The sequence below is a fragment of the Prunus persica genome, chromosome G2, assembly GCF_000346465.2.
Source record: "Prunus persica cultivar Lovell chromosome G2, Prunus_persica_NCBIv2, whole genome shotgun sequence".
Taxonomy (NCBI): Eukaryota; Viridiplantae; Streptophyta; class Magnoliopsida; order Rosales; family Rosaceae; genus Prunus; species Prunus persica.
Window position 1 is genome coordinate 18,905,161 of NC_034010.1, and position 20,329 is coordinate 18,925,489.

The 20,329-nt window shown below is 37.5% G+C and overlaps 2 protein-coding genes across 2 annotated transcripts; one reads left to right on the forward strand and one right to left on the reverse strand.

Annotated features, from left to right (window-relative positions):
* LOC109947409 (receptor-like protein 12) lies at positions 4,779–7,856 on the reverse strand. The gene is made up of 2 exons (XM_020557369.1): positions 7,753–7,856; positions 4,779–7,526 (listed from the first exon to the last, which is right to left on the reverse strand). Exons 1-2 carry the CDS (start codon positions 7,816–7,818, stop codon positions 4,779–4,781), a joined length of 2,814 nt encoding a protein of 937 aa, XP_020412958.1. The 5' UTR covers positions 7,819–7,856.
* LOC18786630 (probable methionine--tRNA ligase) lies at positions 12,709–20,214 on the forward strand. The gene is made up of 18 exons (XM_007218863.2): positions 12,709–12,861; positions 13,414–13,571; positions 13,663–13,807; positions 13,907–14,060; positions 14,223–14,378; positions 14,733–14,963; positions 15,057–15,200; positions 15,280–15,370; positions 15,596–15,702; positions 15,829–15,943; positions 16,495–16,613; positions 16,731–16,796; positions 16,932–17,060; positions 17,177–17,320; positions 18,205–18,325; positions 18,628–18,842; positions 18,953–19,054; positions 19,749–20,214. The coding sequence occupies exons 2-18, from the start codon at positions 13,436–13,438 to the stop codon at positions 19,977–19,979; spliced, it is 2,406 nt and encodes an 801-aa protein (XP_007218925.1). The 5' UTR covers positions 12,709–12,861; positions 13,414–13,435; the 3' UTR covers positions 19,980–20,214.

A 20,329-nucleotide genomic window follows, 5' to 3' on the forward strand; every position in this document is an offset into this window, starting at 1 on the left:
GTGATGTGATAATTGAGTGTGAGCCATTTACTAGAGGGATGCCAAATGTTGACACATTTGATGAACTGGTAGGTGAGTTAGGCGGTCAAAATATTCGAGATGGGTGTGAAGATATATGGATTGAATGATGCTTATGTAATTGGCAGTGTATGACATTAATTTTGTAATATATTGTAATGTGATTTCTTCACTTTCTACGTTCAAATAAAACACGACGTTATTGTGAATCAGTTATTCAGCATATTTACCGACGTCTTAAAGCAACGTAACAATGAAGAACCACGACGCTATTGTGAAGCAATTATTCAGGATATCACGTCGGTGAAGGATAAAGAACCGCCATGTAATTCAAAATAACACGACTCCAATCCCATAATACCGACGTCTAAAAAACGAGATATGTAATCTGAACGTTAAAAAATACGACGTCATCATACATTTTCCACGTCGCAAGTTCTTTTATAAACGAAGAGGAACGAAATTAATTCCGACGGAAATTCATTATAACCGCCGTCTAATAACAATTAAACGACGTTATTTGTAATACGGCTCCCATCATAATCTACGCCGTCTATATGTTCTGTAATACGGCTCTCATTTATTTGGAACCGACGTTGTTTAGACGTTCAACGTCGTCTATATTATTAAGTGCGTCGTGAGTAATGAATACATATAAATACAACGTCGACTATATAAATGTATACGTCGTAAATAATGACACTGACAACTATTTCCACGTCATCTTTTTTAGATAAAATCGAAGTGGAAAATTTATTTCACGACGGTTTTTTGTAAATAAGAGACGTTGTAGAACTTTAGCAGACTAAACACGTCTGTTTTTATTGTTTTCCGACGTTGTTGTATTTAACAACGTCTAATATTTATGGTCGTTGTTTGTTTCTGAAAATAGGACGTATAAATTTTTTAATACGACTCTCATATATTTGTAACTGACGTTGTTTAGTTTTTCAACGTCTACTATAGAAACACATACGTCGTAAATAATGACACTGACAACTATTTCCACGTCATCTTTTATCAAAAAATCGAAGTGGAAAATTAATTGTACGACGGTTGTGTTTATATGTGCGACGTAGTAGGTATCAATAACGTCGTCTTCTAATGTATTTAAAGACGTCATATTTTTTATTGTCGTGAAAATTATATTTAACGTCGGCGTATTTTTATTGTCGTCGTTGTATGTCTATCTTGCGGCCTTGTTCTCTTAATATGTGTCATATTTTCCCTTTTTAACGACGGTCTTTTTAGAGAATTGGTCGTCTATTATCATCATCGATTGCTTTTTTTAGATCTTTTTGCAGTACAAAGACGTCGTTTTGTATTTTTTGATGACGTTGTATTGTTTAACAACGACGGTTATTTAGCGTCGTGGTTTATGAGGGAAAAGATGACGGTGGATTCCACGACCATTGAAAAACCAAATACACGACGGTGATTTACCGTCGTCTTTTTGCTTTTTTGTAGTAGTGGGGATCCGCTTTCCCCTTACCTGTTCTTGCTGGTTAGTGAAGCCCTCTCGAGAAATTTGTCTAGTGCTGTCCATAATGGAGAGATCAAGGGCGTTCGTATCGCACGTAGATGCCCAATGATTTCTCATCTCTTTTTCGCCGACAACGCTTTGTTCTTTGTGAAAGCTGAAGCTCAAAACTATATGAAGCTAAAAGAGAAGCTGGACAAATACTGCTTAGCCTCGGGTCAGTGCATCAGTTCTCAAAAGTCCAGCATTTTTTTCTCTTCCAACACTCTAGTGGAAACTAGACGTGATATTTGTGCTCTTTTGAATATTAATGGAGTTGACAACCCTGGAACTTATTTGGGCCTTCCAACAATCTGGGGAAGATCCAAAAATGCAGCTTTAGGCTACATCAAAGAGAGGATCCTCAAAAAAATGGATGGGTGGAAACTCAATACCCTCTCTCTTGCTGGGAAAGAAGTTCTTTTAAAAGCTGTAACAACTGCTGTGCCAGCTTTTCCTATGGCTTGTTTTCGATTCCCTGAAGGTACCTGTAATCAAATCAACAGTGCCTTGGCTTCTTTTTGGTGGGGTAATAATGAGGAGAATGCTGGAATTCATTGGAAATCCTGGAAAAAATTATGCTTGGCTAAGAAAGTGGGAGGTTTGGGGTTTCGTGACTTGTCCAACTTTAATTTAGCTCTTCTTGCCAAGCAAAGTTGGAGAATTATTTTGAACCCTGAAGCTGCTTGGGTTAAGATCTTGAAAGCGCGTTATTTCCCTACAACTGATTTTCTTCATGCAACAAAGGGTTCTCGCCCTTCATGGGCATGGGTCAGCCTTCTTGAGGGAATAACTGCAATGATGAAAGAAGCACGCTTCCAAATTTTTATTGGCGCAAACATGAATAAATGGAACGACGTCTGGATCCCTTCTTGTGAGCCAGGACCTGTGCAAACTTTGTTGCCAATCCCTCATCAAGCCCCTCAATTGGTACAGGAACTAATGGACAAACGGAACCACACCTGGAAGCTGGATAGTATCTCCACCTTCATTAACAATGACTTTTTACAGAGCATCGGATGCATCCCCATTGGTCACTCTTCCAGACCGGATCGCCTTGTTTGGCCATGGAACTCAAGTGGCTCGTATACTGTCAAGTCGGGGTACCACCGTTTTCATGCTAGACAAAATACCAACATTGCAAGCCATAATCACACCTCTCATATTGTCTCGGAAAGGGTTTGGAAGACCATATGGAAGGTGGAGACTCTCCCAAAAATAAAACTTTTCCTTTGGAGAGCTCTATCTAGATCCATCTCAACCAGATTTGCTCTTTTTAAAATAAAAATTGCAACGGATCCCATCTGCCCAATTTGTGAAGGTTTCGAAGAATCGGTGGAGCACATTCTTTTTCTTTGCCCGGGGACTCAACTTGTGTGGTTTGGCTCAGACCTCTCCTACAAAGTTGACCCCTGAAGGATCTCGACTTTGGATAGATGGCTTGAAGGCATTATTTCGATCCCTGGCACCTCAAGAACTGAAGGCAAATTTCTATTATCGTTTCTCAGCTTCTTATGTTGGGAAATCTGGAAGGCAAGGTGTAATTACGTTTTCAATGGGTCTAGCCCTGATCCGAGGCTTGTGATCACCCATGCTAGAGATGCTTGCTCTGAATACTTAGCGGTTGTCTCCAAGAATGATGCTAGAGGGAACCTCTCTCCTGTCCATCATGTCCAAAGAACTCGTTGGTCTAAACCAAGCCCAAACTACGTAAAATTCAACTTTGATGGTTCTTGGCTTCCTGGCACAATGAAGGGCAGCTTTGGCATTGTGTCTCGTAATTCCTCTGGGGAATGGTGTGGTCGTCTGGCTTCCCCACTTTTATGTGATTCATCCCTTAGTGCAGAAGCGGCAGCAGCTCTTTGTGCTTTACATCTTGCTAAAAACAGGGGTTGCCTGAAAGTCATCTTGGAGACAAATTGCAAGGTGTTAATAGATGGCATTACTAGAAATCATGGTAACAACTCCTGGGCTATCCTTCCTCTTATTGACGAAATACATGCTGTGGTTTCGAACTTCGAAGAGGTGACTTGGTCATGGGTGCCTAGGAGTGCAAATCGTGCAAATCGTGCTGCTCATGCAGCGGCGTCGATGGGTAACAGAGCTATGGAACTACAAAGTTGGGTCGACAGACCACCATTGTCTCTTGTTGGGGTGTTAACTTCTGATGGTTTGCCTTGTCCACCTCATGTTGCATCTGCTGTTTAGTTTTATTTCCTTTTAGTAGCTAGTTTGATGGGCAGGGACTGTTGCTCTAGGCTCCGGTGGAATCTAGTTATGTCTGACCCTGCTTTTGTTAGTTTTGTTCTTGTGTTCTGTTGGCTCCTCATGGCTTTAGCCTTCTGTTTGTATTTCTATTCCCTGTTTTGGGGTTTTATGAATACAACATGAACTTCAGACCAAAAAAAAAATTCTTCATTACTCTTGTTCTTGCTTACCCCAATTCCTAATTAGTAAATACACCGAGTCATTACAAGTGTGGATTTAATACACTAATATTTTGTAAAGGAAAGCATTATCACTTCATCCTTCATAGAACTAGTGGATTCCATGAGGCTATTTTTTTTCAGAAATTATACTTGCTGAAGGTGGTTTTTTTTTTTTTTTTTGGGTCAAATTAAAAAGGTTGATAAGACGAATCTAATAAGAAACTGGGCTACAGAACTTGCATGGGAAGTCACTAAAACAGAGGAGTGGTTCATGCTGTGCATATCCTCCTCAACTTCGACTCAGCATTTGTTGCCTCCCTTATTAAGCCACTGCTGGATCTTAATATTCAGTTCATAAACAGTTCTTACTTGAGCATTACCCCTGTATTTCCAATGTTTTCAAATATTCTTGGCAGCCAACAATTATTGTAACCAAATTTTCCCAACTTTTTTACTTTTAGTTTACAGTTGCAATGTTGAAATTGTCCACATTGACGATGTAGTGTACGATTTTCGTTTGATCCCATGAGTTGAAAGAAATGTTTTGCAAATCCATAGCTCTGTGGTTGTAGACAGCTGATCTTGCTATACAATGTACTTAATTATGAATGCAGAGAATCCAAATACAGAACACACATGCAACACTCTAATACCTTTATTTGCATTAATACATCATCATAACTGATTCTTCCATTAGCATAAGTACAACTCAAAGACAGAGCAAGGTTACATAGAAGGAGAAGGAAGGAAACACAAGAGAACAACTTTAAATGCATGACCTTACTACAAACTCAATTTCTGCATCCCCTACTCTACCTTTTCCATATCATTAGCCTGACCATTCCAACAATCTTAAGAAACCACTCCTGCCTTCTTGTGACCACGACATCCGCAAGAACCACTCCCAATACCAACCCACTTCCAACTCCAGCCAAACCAAATATCAAATCATATTCAAGAGTTCGAGATGAGCCTGAATCACTGTCTTCTTCAGTTGAAAATGGCTGTTGAGGGGCCTCTTGATTTCCACATTTATTTGGTAATGGATCTCCACACAATCCTGGGTTTCCCTCATATGAAGTGCTGTTGAATGAAGTAAGTTGGGTTCCTTGCGGTATAGGACCTGTGAGATTGTTGTGAGACGCATCAAAGTTCCCAAGGAATGTAAGCTGCGTCAGTTGTTGGGGGATCTGTCCTGAGAGCTTGTTTTGTGAAAGGTCTAGAGATTCAAGATTCGTTAACTTGCCAAGGGATGATGGGATGGAACCAGTGAGAATGTTGTTGGAAATATTGAGCGAGCGAAGCTCCGTAAGGTTCCCAATGAACTCTGGAATCTTCCCTTCAAATTTGTTGCTTGAGATATCAATGGCTGCAAAGCCTTCTTGAATCTTTGAATAGTACAAATCCAAACCCTTAATTGCTATTGTGATTGAGTAAGCAACACTCTGAACAATATAAAAACCATTGACTTGATAGACTACGTCTATGGACATATATGTGGACTTGTTTACAGTAATATCTGGAAACAAATGTGGAATCTCACCTGTGAAATTGTTGAAAGACAAATCAAGAATGCGTAACTTGGGGAAGTCAACATTTGTTCTAGACTGCCCTACTACACCGTTGAAGCGATTATGGCGCATTGCCAAAAGTTTTAACTCTGGAAGAGTCCCCAACCAAATGGGAAAAACATCACTGAATTGATTGTTTGACAGAACCAGATACTCAAGCATCACACAATTCGCCAACGACTTTGGTAATTGCCCCTGCAATTGGTTATGACTAACATCAATCATCCTCAAACTGCTTCTGCTGTTGTATGATTGAGGCATCATGCCATGAAAGGAGTTGCTTCCAAGAAGTAAAAGGATTAGACCATCACTAAAGTTTCCGAGACACTGAGGAAGCATGCCACTCAAGTTATTTTTTGACAAGTCAAGGTACCGAAGAGAACTCATATTGCAAAGCAATGGTGAAATTTCTCCAGTAAAATTGTTGTTGGTAGCTCCATATTCTAGCAGGGATGGTGGAGGGATTGGTAATCGTCCATGAAAATTGTTGAGCGAAAGCCTCAAGCATAGTAGGTTAACCCAAGGTATGAAAACTGGAAGTTCATCTGAAAGGAAATTTTCAGATATGTCCAAGAATATGAGAGTTTCCTTGCTTATGTTCCACATCCAGTTCGGTACTTGGCCATGGATTTTGTTTCTCGACAGATCCAACCGCTCCAAATTTGTCTGATATCTTAAGAAAGATGGAAACTCTCTTAAGTTGCATTCATTCAAACCCAGAATATTAAACTGTGGAAGAGTTGCATTCATAACAATATTGGATTCGGTAACAAATTCCAAATTGTTCCGATTCAATTGGAGTTGGTATAGATTTTGTAGGTTCCGAAACATTTGAAACTCCACTACACCACTCAGGTTATTTGAATGTAGATAAAGGATCTCGAGGTTCTTGAGATTGGAAAATGAGGCAGGAATTGAACCAATCAACCTATTAAAAGCAAAATCTAGGTAAACTAGTTTGCTAAAATTACCCAGCCAAGATGGAATTGGACCAGTTAAATAACTCGTACTGATCCTAAACACAGTCAATTGGGTAAGGTTGGCCAAGGAATCAGGAATTGGACCTCCAAATTTGTTTGCTGAAATGTCTAGATAAGTGAGCTGTCTAAGATTACCAAGTGCAGATGGAACCAACCCTTCTGAAAAATTGCATTGAGCTACATCCAACTCTTGCAATGAATTAAGCTTTTCAAACGAGGAAGGTATTTGTCCGAAAAACCTAGTATAAGCAACTTTCAGTAAGATTAGAGGACTACTTCGATTAAATTCAGGAAAATATCCAGTGAGATCTTGGTTGTATCTCACACTAAGAACTTTTAAGTTCTGTAGATTGAAAATTCCCACTGGGAATTCGCCAAACAAATTACATTCCTTGAGGGTAAGGGATGTCAAAAATGATAAATTTGTCAAGGAAACAGGTATGATCGAAGATATGTTAATGAAACTAAGAGAGAGAGTTTCTAGACTAGTTAAATTTTGAACTAGACTTCTCATATCGGATGGTTGAAGTTTCAACAATCCCTGAGGATCATCAGAAGATGTTTCAATTTCAAGATTGCAACATAGATCAAGGTATGTCAACTTGGACAAGTGTGAGATTTCAGATGGGACTTGACCAGAAAAGACAGAGGCAGAGAGGTCAAGATGAGTTAGGCTTGGAAAATTTCTTATGCTAGATGGAATTTGAGAGTAATTGAAGTTATTGTCAGAGAGGCTTAACTTTTGAAGATGCACCAGGCTGAACAGGCTACTATTGGAGTCGAAAGAACCGTAGAGATAACTGCTGCTAAGATTAAGGCCAATAACATGACCCGTCTTCTCGTCACACTCCACCCCATCCCACAAGCAACAACTGCTATTTCCTCCTCCAGCTGGTTTCCATGATGAAACCTTTGGATAAGCACCGTCATAACGTGAAGCAGATTTGTCAATAATAAAGCTCTCCTTGAACTGCAGCAAGGCAGAGCGCTCCTCATCATGGCAAGAGGGCTGCTGCAAGGAGTATACAAAGTTAGCAGCCAAAAGATGAAACAGCAGCAGAACTAGTAGTTTGGAGAGCTTGCGAATCGACACGTTAAATAAGCAATGGGATATCCCCATACTGTTCTGAGATTTTGTTTTTCCTGTGCACTCTTAGCTAAATAAACATCTATGGAAATGAAAGTTAGAGAGCTAGGTATTTGTGGACTGCCATGATCAAGTTGTTGAGCAATACCATCACAAGAAAGATGCGGCCGGCAACAATGGGATTGCATATACTTGTATATAGTATAAGGAACATATACGTGGCCTGGTGTTTTCACACTCCAGAAGACTATAAACTATAAAGTCCAGAACTCACGATCTGATGAATAAAAAAAGTGTAAAATGCAACCAAATAATCATCCTTGCAATTAAGAACCATTGTTGTCAATTCGAAACAAAAGAAAATCGGTTCCTGTCAATTACAGATATTTTCATTTAAAACAACTAATAACTTCCAGTCAACTTGCCATTGAATTTAGGCGCTGCAAAAGTGCTGACCAAGTCTAGTTTTGCAGAGGCTGGAGGCCCCGGGGTTATAAAAGCCTAGAAGATATTGGAGTTTATATAAAAGATCATTACCAACCCTTCTCTTCATTATTATATTCTTTAGGGATACGATTGCATCACACATGGCTTTTGGAGATAATTAAATTAGATAAACCCAATGGTAATGTTCTCAAAGAAAAAAAAAATTAACCAAACAAGATACAGAAGTAATCACGGAAGCTTTCTGAAATTTTAATCAGTCAAGTGAGATCAATAAGCTTCAATGTTTTATTTTATTCAAATGAATATTTTCAGCAGTAAGAACTGGTAGAAGAAAGATTTTTGTGTCTAAGAAATGGTTAGTTGTGCAAACAGCTTATAGCTTAACAACGGTTACTCCTACATTTGAGGTTTTGTGTTCAAATCTCTCTCTCAATATCGCTTGTATAAAACAGAAAAATAATTAGTTCTCGAAAAGTTGAAATAGAAGCATAAAACACGAAGATCCACAGCCCAACATCATCCTCCTACTACCCTACATATCTCCTCCCCAACCCACGCCAAGATCCACACTAACACCACAATAATTAAATTAAGGAACGAAAGTGAAACTCAAGTACAAGTTCATAGACTATTGCCTTATTCTTTTTGTTTGTTTTTTTCTTTTTTCTTTTTTTTTTAAAAGATGAGACATAATACGCTGGCTAACACACGAAAAATGAAACTAGTTATAGTTCGATAAATAAATTTAGAGATACAAGTGAAACTCGAATACAAATTTTAATACAAGTTAGGTTCACTTGAACTCAAGTGGTCCAAAAATTTTGCTTACCATCGGTCAAGATCAATGCGATGGAAAGGTCAAGATATGATATAAGCACCAAATAGTGATCAGAGAATTGTTTTGTTGACTGCAAGCCTGGAATGTGTTTGATATTGAACTGGCTTGCAACTATAATTGAGTTATTTTTATAATCAAGTCAAATCAAAGCATTCCTTAAAATATTGTTGAGCTGTTCCTGTGTTGTATATAGAACTATAACACATTCATATTATATAACTCCGTCGTCGGTCTCCCAAATATTTTAGTCGGCTTGTTGTTCTGTAAATTAAATCAGGCACCTTGTATTGCCAGTTGCTCTCCCTCTAAATTAATGGGGTATTTCGGTGACGGACCAACATCCCAATAATAATTAGTCCAATACCAATATTTGTTTACAACTTAACCATCCCCACAATTGAGGAGGTGCGAAGTTATATCACAAAATATCTCGCAATTAGTAGTAAAACTATTCACTTATGTATTGTATTAGACATAAGCTCAAAATTGAAGCATTCGTTACCCATGTGTGTTTTTTTTTTCTTATCAATTTAAGCCCATTGACCATCTTTACACCTCATAAAACTTTTTCTTTATTTTGGTGATGAGTCAATCTAGGTTTTAGGCAGTGGTTGAGCCATGATTTCACATTAGAAGGGGATCTTCATAAAACTTATAGTCTCTTCATAATCATGAATTTTATATTTTAAATTGGTTAAATACTAATTTCATCATCTACACTATTAAAGACTTAAACATTAATAATTTTATTCCAACAGGGAAAAGAAATAGAAAAATAAAGAGTTCATAAAACGCAATATTAAAGTACCCACCTCATACATAAAGAAAAATGAGGAAGTCAATGGGTTCCCACCACAGTGGTGGTGGATTCCCCCTTCCCCCCATGGCACCCAAGATCAAACCCCAGTGAAGTTTCTTTCCTCCAATGTAATAAAATAAAAAATGAGGAAAATAAAAAATTCACAAAGCTTTAAACAGAAGAGGAAGAGAAAGAAAGGTTAAAACTTTAGGAGTTTTTAGTGCAAATGTCTTAAACTCACCTAGAAGATTTAAGGGAGATGAGTAAAAGAGAGATATTTTATGGTTAATTTGTAGACCAAAAGAACCTAATATATTATTTTATTTTAGGGTAAATATCCTAAAACTAATTAATATATTATAATATTATATATCATATATTACATACAAATAGAAGAGGTAAAAAGGGGGTGGCTGACTCCACCCCCGGTTTTAGGCTCGATGATTGAACGTTTCTTATTGCATGCCCATTTTACTCATACAAAGCAATCATTAAGTGCCCATTCGACATTGCAAATTATCAGCAAAGATCACTTATTTTGTCCACACATGTCTATTTAGTATTCAGTTTGCCAATCATCAAACTACCTTCCTTCACAATTGATTTTTCTTACAGAAAATCTAAAAGTGATTATTTTCACAGTACATCAATACCAAATTAGCCGTAAATGTCTTATTTTTAGCTTATGTGGTCTTAATTTACCTAAATGTCTTATTTTTTCTTGCTTATGTCTGGTCTTGATTTATAAGAAATTAACTTCATGGAATACCCATTAAATTCTTAGAACCACCAAATTAGGAGTGTGTCAGTTCAAAACCGCCTGCTCTACCCAAACCTCTTGGGGCCTAGCTCAATCTTCTCGTCCAAAAGCCAAGTTCCATGTATCGCAACAAACGAATTAACCCAGAAACAAAGCGGCAAGGGACTTCTACGTATTAAATTATTTTAGTCAGGTTTTATTTATTTATCAATCTTATTAACATTTCTTTTCATAATTTGAAAGATATAACAATTTGGATCTCCCTGACCAAGCTGACCTTGTTGAGAAAAACATTCTTATCTTTTACTTTTGAAATAAAAATTCTAGTAATAGCTCATGAACTTATACTCAACTTATACTCTAGTCCTTGAATTAAAATTTTAGACAGCAATAATTCTTGGCATCAACAATGTAGCAATTTAAGTTAAAATTGGTCATTTGAATGGTATGTGTGTGGCCAATTTTTCAAAGGTATAACTTTTTGGTTCACCTCAACATTCCTCACTTGTCTGACGATTGTTGTGAATTCATTACTCGTGTGATTATTATAACAACGTCTTTTTTGTATTCAGTCATGGAGTAATTTTTCATATTGGAATATCACAAAAATCCATCATGAACTTGGTACTAGGGGTGGAAATGAACTGGTTTGGGGCCAGGCATAACAATACCATCCCCGTCTCTGCTCCTCATCACCGCCCCTGTTGATACCAAATATCAATTAGGCTCGGCTATAAGAGCTCGAGAAACTTAGGGCCAAACCACTTGAGAAAGTAATTAGACCAAATGATTGGTAGGCTAGGACTAGCCTTTTTTTTATGCCACCCAGGCCCAAACAACGACCAAACAATTGTGGCCTAGCACTCCATCATAGGCGTCTCACCCCAGGAGACCCATAAGCATCAAAAGCAAGGCACACAATGTATTCCACCAACGTGCGATGATCCCAATAGGGAAGGGAACACGCGCTAGGCTCCCACTATCCATTCAAATCTGAGGACACCACGTCATTAAAGACCCAACAATCCCACATCGAAAAAAGATGGAGAAGAGGTCACATCTTCCCAATATGAAAGTTGACCGAGGTAACTAAACTCCCCTTTAGACTTAAGTGCAATAAATTTTCAAACCTCATTTGAGGAAGAAACCTGATTGAGGCATCGGAGGGTGGTTGGTGGATCCACCACCACCTCTTCAGTGGCCATTGCATGTCTCCATTTCAGGGGATTGTTACCATTATCTACCATGCTTGACCGTCCTAAGTGCAACGAGAAGTCTACAAACCTCCAAAACTCAAGTCTACCCTTAAGTAAAGGTTGACCGGGTTTTGAAACACTTTGATTGATGGCGCAAAAATATGCATCAACAACCCCCAACCCTTATAAGAATTTCCGAGGAATCCCCGTCCTCGTCGGGGGCTACTTCCCAAACAAACTCCAAATCCATGATTTTTTATTAAAAAAAATATTCATCCTACATTATATATTTTCACCGTAAATTATCATTCAACTCAATTACATTCAATTGAATTATAAAATTCCAACTCATTGACTCAAAATAATCGCAATTCAATTACTATATTACTTATTAGGCCGGGTTAGGAAATTGGGATAACAATATCATTCTTGACTTGTCCTCGACCAAAGATATTTAAAAATTGGGGAGCCCCATATTCACCCTCGATTTTCCCCCAAAATCTCCCCCTATTAAGTAGGGTTAAGGACCCAATAATGACCCGACCCAATGAGAATTTATGTCATCCTTAATTGGTGCTCTATTGTGGTGTAACCACAAAGAAGAGCTTTCAAATTGTTATTCTTTTTTCTTGAGATAAAACGATTGCAAGTTTCAGATTGAACTAGCTAAATGTCCAAATCTCTCTCCATTTAAAAACTCATTATCAAACACCATCGACGACCACAATTTCAGGTTTTGGTTTTAATTATCTCTCTTAATTAGAGTTGGACTTTTTTTTTTTCGGAAAATATGCTTTATTGAAAGAACAGAAGCACATAAGAGTATACGGCGGATTTGAAGAAACCATCCGAAAACCAACGTGAGGGCCGGGAAGAATTGACCAAACTAATTCGGTTGCAGCCATTTTTTTGAAAATCAGTTAGTAAACCTCCCGTTTAGCGGTTGGTTCCCTATTCAAAACCGGTTAAATTAAAATTACATAATTTTATTTATATTAACACGTGTCATCTTGTTAGTTGAACTTATTCTAAGCTACCGTGCAACCTACTACATGAGATCACACAAACCCGGTCGATATATTCACCTTAGTCGCGCCGCCTCACTCGTCCTTAGTTTCTGGCTCTCTCTTTCCCTTCTCAGTCGAACCCACACGGTCAATCTCTCTCTTCTCTTCAGCTGATTCTTCGTGCGCCACTGCCGCTGACCCCGTTCTCGGGTAAGCTCGTCGACCCTTTTTCAGTTTTCAGTGTTCAGCTTTGTTTGGGTCTTTATCTGCCTTCTGGGTTTTCGGGGTTTCTGGATTGAAGGGGTGCTGGATTTATATGTTTATGTAATCTGCATACTTGTAATATAATATTTCTTGGGAAATCTGCATGCGTGAAATCTCTGTTTTTGGATTTGTGTAATCTGCATGTTTGTAAACTCTGTTTCTGTTGTGTTTTGGGCAAGTCCTAATTTGGTTCTTATCAGATTTCTTAGTGTTTAAACAGAGCATGCTGCATTTATTACACGTTTCACTGAATAATCAAACAGAAATCACTTTTATGAATTGTGAGAGAATTTTGGCATACTGAAAAGTTATAACAATTTCAAATAAAAGCTAAGAATTTGTGAGAGAATGTTGAAATAAAAGCTGAGAATTTGGGATTTTGAGTCTGCCCATGAGGTCAACACTATTTGAATACTAACGAATCTGATATGAAAATAGTAGAAAGAGATGTCTTTTTATCTTGAGTTGCAGTTTTCTAAGCTCCTGTTTCTGGTTCAGCCACTAAAGGAGAGAGCCGTACATGGGAGACCTCACAGTTACCTCCAATGAGGACCAAAAGGCCGCCAAGCTACCCATCCCTGGCAAGCGAAACATCCTGATCACCAGTGCCTTGCCTTACGTCAACAATGTCCCTCACCTTGGCAATATTATTGGCTGTATATATCATTCCCTTATTTTGTTTCCTTCTAATTTTTGGGAACCAAACAGATCCTTGTAATTTATTTATGTCTTTTGTTTTGTTGGCAGGCGTGTTGAGTGCTGATGTCTTTGCCCGCTACTGCCGTCTTCGAGGCTACAATACAGTTTACATATGTGGAACTGATGAGTACGGCACAGCGACGGAGACAAAAGCTATAGAAGAGCAGTGTAGCCCCCAAGAGATATGTGACAAGTAAGTATTCCAGTGAAATTTATATAATTTGGTAAACTTAAATTCTATTTGTTGTCTTTGATTTATTGAAATTTATCTCAAATTGTTGTGTTCTTGTAGATATCATGCAATTCATAGGGAGGTTTATCAGTGGTTTAACATAAGCTTTGAGAAATTTGGGCGCACATCGACACCCCAACAAACAGAAGTGTGCCAAGCGATTTTCAATAAGCTATTGGAGAATGATTGGCTTTCAGAGAACACAATGCAGCAGGTAGCATTCAATGGCTTGTAATTGTGTCCATTCTTTCCTTTTTTTCTTGGTTGAGTCAGTGATTCTTTGCTTGCATTTTATGTTCATGCATTGCGATTTAGTTATTTCTTTAAGAATGTATTTGCATAAGTTATTTTAACTTAAATTAATACTGTAATTCAGCCTTACTGTGACACATGCAAACGGTTCTTAGCCGATAGGCTTGTGGAGGGGACATGCCCAACTCAAGGCTGTGACTATGCATCTGCACGAGGAGATCAATGTGAGAACTGCGGAAAGCTTTTGAATCCGACGGAACTAAAAGATCCTAAATGCAAGGTACATACATATATATATTTTTTTTCATATCCTTTATTAGTATAAATTTCTATGTGTGTTGTATGCTATGTGCATATGTAAAATCAATTGAAAGGAAAGCATGACACGTCTGTACATAAGGTTTCCCAAATGAGAATGAGTACTACATTCCTCATTTGATCAAAATACTGAGGTCTTGTTCTCGCTGTTAACCTTTTCTGCAGCTTTGATAACTTTCTTCTTGTTCTCTACATAATGAGTTAATAAATATGAATGTGAGCGTAACTTTCTTTTTTCCTCACGTGTAAAATTAAATGGACAGAAACGTGGTATTGTTACACGATTATGTTTCTCATTTTTGTCAATTGCAAGCAGGTCTGTAAGACAACTCCACGGATTCGTGATACAAACCACATGTTTTTGGAACTTCCTTTGCTCAGGGATAAATTGGAAGAGTACATCAATAAAACATCAGTGGCTGGGTCTTGGAGCCAAAATGCCATTCAAGCGACAAATGCATGGCTCAAAGAGGGGCTTAAACAACGATGTATTACCAGGGATCTAAAGTGGGGTGTTCCAGTTCCACATGATAACTTCAAGGACAAGGTTAATACATGTAATTTTAGTTATGCTAATTCTACTAATTTTTCTTAATATTTTTCAAAATTTGTTACATTGTCTCAACTCTGCTATTGATAGGTTTTCTATGTGTGGTTTGATGCTCCTATTGGCTATGTCTCCATTACTAAATGCTACACTGATGATTGGGAGAAATGGTGGAAGAATCCTGAGAATGTGGAGTTGTATCAGTTTATGGGCAAAGATAATGTGCCATTCCATACAGTGAGTGTCCTATTCTAAGCATTTCTTACTTCAAAAAATCATATAATTGATTTCAACTGTGTACTTATTTATCTTCCAGGTTATGTTTCCGTCAACACTTCTTGGAACTGGTGAAAATTGGACTTTGATGAAGACTATCAGTGTTACTGAGTACTTAAACTACGAAGCAGGTTGGTTGACTATCTAGTAATTCTTTAGCCACAATCTAGTTATGACCATTAATTGTGCATGATTTAAATTTGGATGGTTATGACCATTAATGAAATTATGGATGGTTATGACCATTAATGAAATTATGGATGCATGATTTTAGAAGAGCTTATTTATGAAAGCTTAAAGTTTTCGCCTTTTGTGCAATATATACTAGGTGATCTAAATTTTGATGGCTTTTACAGGAAAGTTTTCTAAGAGTAAAGGCATAGGGGTTTTCGGAAATGATGCAAAAGATACGAACATTCCTGTTGAAGTATGGAGATATTACTTGCTAACTAATAGGCCTGAGGTAACTTTGATGATTCCCATTTTCCTTTTTGACTTTTTTTTTTTGGGGTGATAGTTTGTAAATATCCTTCTTTCTCTGTATCTTTCTTTACTCGTTTTAATTATATATATTTTTTTGGTGAACTAGGTATCAGACACATTATTTACGTGGGCCGACTTGCAAGCAAAACTGAACAGCGAATTACTGAATAATTTGGGCAACTTTATAAATCGCGTTTTGAGTTTTGTTGCCAAACCTTCAGGTCGGTCAGCCTTTGGTTTCTGAAAGTATTGACCAGACAGCTGATTTGTCGTTTACAAGTTAATATCATGAGGAAGTTATTTTAGGAACAGTTATATTGTTGATTCTTGTTCTGTTTGTCAATTTTTGCTTGTGTCTGATGGTTATAGCTCCAGTGGTAAAGCCTGTGCCTGCACAGTCATGGCCGGAGTTCAATTCTCCCTCTCCCCTTTCCCTGAATTAAAGAGAATAAAGAAGATGCTTTTGGTTTTATATTTTTGCTTGAGGTGTTCTGAAACCATATAACAAAATTATGTTGAAAATTCTTGATGGAGATACACAACATTTCTTGATATTGCAACTTTTCGATATCAAGGTTTGATATTTGTTCCTATATAGATCAATTATGCATGTAATATCACAGAGGTAGTTGTATGATGATTAAATTGTATAAATGATTATTGCTCTATTTTCCTTGCGTCCTTACCTTTTTATGCATGTTTCCTGGTTTACCAAATAAGCATGGTATATGTGACACTTTGCAGCATGTAAACTAACAAAATCCATGTACAGGTCAAGGATATGGCTCCATTATTCCGGATGCTCCAAGTGCAGACTCAGATCTTTTGACAGAGAAACTGGCTGAAAAAGTTGGTAAATGTGTGGAGCAATATATAGAAGCAATGGAGAAGGTAATTGATATTTAGATGACAGTCTTGTTGCAAATAACTGGAAGCTTCTCCTCCGTACCTTCGTTTTTTCACATGTCTCTTGCATTGGCATGACATTCTTATCTGCATTTTGTGTAGGTTAAACTAAAGCAAGGACTGAAAACAGCAATGAGCATTTCTAGTGAAGGGAATGCATATCTGCAAGTAAGCATGTTTTTAATCTCTGTTTGAGAGACTTGTTTATGAATAGGTTCTTTTCTGAAGGGTATGTCTTGGAAATGGCTGTGAAACTGATTATTCAACTGCTGCTAAGTTGCACCATCTACAATAACCATGCAGGAAAGCCAGTTCTGGAAGCTTTATAAGGAGGACCAACCTCGTTGCGCTGTTGTTATGAGAACTTCAGTCGGACTAGTGCATCTTCTTGCTTGTTTGTTGGAACCTTTTATGCCATCATTTTCTCTCGAAGTAATAAATTCTGTTCACAGATGATTGTGTTACTCTGAAATATTTTTGTGATCATGTGATATTACTATAATCATCCATGCTGAGATATATTTTTTTTTTCTTTAACTGCATTCAAGGTATTTAAGCAGCTTAATTTACCTCCTGAGACGCACATATCACTTTGTGATGATAAAGGAGATATTGATAGGGCAAGACGGCCTTGGGAGATTGTACCTATTGGTCACAAGATTGGGAAACCAGAGCCATTGTTCAAGGAATTGGTATGTCTTTGATGTGCTTTGTCTTTTGCCTATTTATTTTTGGTTACACATGTTATTATTTCGGAATAGATGCATTGACACTGATGCATGATTAGTGGGGAAGAATCAACCTGATCGTATTGGATTGAAGGTGATAGAAAACTTTTAATTGCCAGTTCTTCTGCATGAAGGAAACTAGAGTCGGCGAAGTTGTCCACAGTATTTCATAGCATAGTGTTTTAAGAGAGAGGAGTTCTGAAGAATTGACAAGAAATAGAAGAAACACTTGTTAGAATTGTAGCAAATAGCAGAGAAAAGTCCTTATGTTATCAGCAAGCAAAAGTTTGTAGAGAGAAACTATAACAGAAGGAAATCGGATAGGGGGAACTTCAAGTAGCTCTTGAACAAACAGCACTTCAATTATTCAATATCAGCGGGATTGTATAGTGCATTTGCTTTACAAAAACTTTAAATGTTGCCTTGTAATACTTGATGAGGAAGCAAATCCTAAGGTGTTTTAATTTGCCTAGAAAAGTGGATCAACAGCAGCTACCATCACATTTGCTGTCAGCTAGAAGCAAATAATTTTTGTGTCATGTTACTTATTGGTTAATAGTTAACTTCCTATGCAACTTACATCTGACTGAGTACAACTTTTCTGTTGCGTAGGGGCAAGATCTTAAAGCAATAAACTAGTATGGTCTTATCCAATATTGTTTTGTTTATTAGCCTCTCCAAGTGGGTGGTTGGAAAATTAAGCAAGTCTCTGGGATAAGTTTATAGGCTGCGCTTAAAATTTGGTTTTGATTTTCAATGCTGGACTCTCTAGCTTGCCATGATATGATTGCTGCATCACTTGCCTATTTGTGGATTCTAATTTAGTGAAAGTTTGCACTTGCACACAGAAAGATGAAGAAGTGGAATCCTTAAGGAAGAAGTTTGCTGGAAGTCAAGCGGACAGGAAGGAGAGGGAAGAAGCTGAAGCAGTGAAGGTGGCTGCACAACTCAAGAAAATGAAAGTTTCAGGTTAAAATTTCTTTACCTCTAGTTGATCTGGTCCACAACCATTTGGTGTTAGCAAAGTTAACTAATAAGTAATACTTCCCGTTCTTCTTCATTGGATATTATACTTATTATTACTTTAATACATAGCTTCTCCTTGTAACCAAAGAAAAAGGTACATAGCTTCTCCTAAAATGTGGATAATCTCATAAGCTAAACTCATGTTTTCTGGGCACTTGTACTTGAAAAGAATCCTATACCCTTAATTATTTATTGCTAACATAAATATATCTATTCTGAATCCTGATAATCCTTTTTTGTAACAGACAACAGTGGCAAGAAAAAGCAACAGGCCACAAAATCAGCAGCTGAAGCAGAGATTTCCATTTCTAGACTTGATATTCGTGTTGGCCTCATTACGAAAGCTCAGAAGCACCCTGATGCTGATTCGCTTTACGTAGAAGAGATTGATGTTGGTGAAGGACAGACTAGAACAGTTGTGAGTGGACTTGTCAAGTATATACCCATTGAAGAAATGCAGGTTTGTGTTCGCATCTACAGATTTTTTAGCAGTAAAATTCGAATTAATTTCCTTAACTTTTGGGCACCTGCTAATCCATTTGTATGTTCATATTAATTGTTCTGTGGCAGAACCGGAAGGTCTGTGTTCTTTGTAATCTGAAGCCAGCAACCATGCGGGGTATTAAATCACAAGCAATGGTTCTTGCTGCTTCGACCAGTGACCATGCCACGGTAAGCAGCCATGTATACCTTTAATTAGTGTTTGCATCTTATATGCTCTTGCTAATCAGGCTCTTTGAGTGAAATAAAAGAGTGTTAATATCGATTTGGTGATAACTAATTTTAACTTTTGGTCTGTTGTGAGGATATTTTTGACGTATCTTTATGTAAAAATTGCTGCTGTAAAAGAGTTGATTTCCTGTCTAGGCATCTAAGGGGTCTGCGTTTGTTTTTACTATGTTGTTTTTCTGTTTTTTGTATGTCTGTTCGTGGCCATCTTGTCCACCCTTGCTTTTATTGTCTTATGCAATAAAATTTCATCTCTTTTTTTTTTTTTAATTTTTTTTTTTTTTATAAAGTTGATTTCTGACAGGCATATGATTGTCAGTGTTGGCCGTAGTCTGCACAAGGTCGTGTGATAATATGGTGATAATATGTTTTTGTTTAAGTCCTGTAGTGGTTTTGACAGTCAGAGTAATCTAGCACTATTGAACTTGAGTCGCAATGAATGCTAGTTGTTTCTGATTAGTCACTAATTTAGAAGAACTATGCCTTTGTAACTCACGTTTCTTGAAATCTTAGCCTTTGTGGAAGCTATTGCAAACGCTATCCATTCTCAGAACCTTTGTCAAGCCTGTAGAAAGTTTATCGGTGTGGTACTAATGTAATTACTGATAAGAGATCTTCAATGTTGTGTGCCTCTCAGGTTGAATTGGTTGATCCACCAAAAGCTGCTCAAGTTGGCGAGAAAGTTACATTTCCAGGGTTCGTCGGTGAACCTGATGAGGTGTTGAACCCCAAGAAGAAAGTGTGGGAGACCTTGCAAGTGGATCTGCACACTAACACTGACCTGGTGGCCTGCTACAGAGATATTCCCCTCACAACATCAGCTGGTGTTTGCACTGTATCCTCAATTTGTGGCGGGTCAATTAGATAGAAGATAATTAATTCTCTAGAGTTTGAAAAGGAACTGAAACGAAACAGCCAATTTTGGATTTTTTTTTGCTGTAAAATGGTTATTTGAAAAACAATGACCAATTTTTTCTCACGGGTGGAGACCACTTTTGCTCCTCTTGTCATTTGGGTGAAAAAGGGAAAATGTCTACTACATGCTTCATGTGTAAAACGAAAGTTTTTATCATTCATAGTCAAAATTTAGAAACTTTCAAATATAGGGAAAAATTCACTTAAATATATACAAATTGGGAATTTCACAGGCTAAATTTTGTATACATCATTCCTTTAATTTGGACTGAACCGGGTACAAAATAAAGTGTACAACTGGAT

What these genes read in the sequence shown, in the direction of transcription:
- LOC109947409 (XM_020557369.1), bottom strand. Translation starts at nt 7,818, where the DNA reads ATGTTCCTTATACTATATACAAGTATATGCAATCCCATTGTTGCCGGC. An exon ending in GCCGCATCTTTCTTGTGATG is followed by an intron (nt 7,527 to 7,752) that starts GTATTGCTCAAC and finishes TCCTTGCAGCAG; the next exon opens with CCCTCTTGCCATGATGAGGA.
- LOC18786630 (XM_007218863.2), top strand. Translation starts at nt 13,436, where the DNA reads ATGGGAGACCTCACAGTTACCTCCAATGAGGACCAAAAGGCCGCCAAG. An exon ending in ATGATAACTTCAAGGACAAG is followed by an intron (nt 14,964 to 15,056) that starts GTTAATACATGT and finishes TGCTATTGATAG; the next exon opens with GTTTTCTATGTGTGGTTTGA. An exon ending in ATATAGAAGCAATGGAGAAG is followed by an intron (nt 16,614 to 16,730) that starts GTAATTGATATT and finishes CATTTTGTGTAG; the next exon opens with GTTAAACTAAAGCAAGGACT.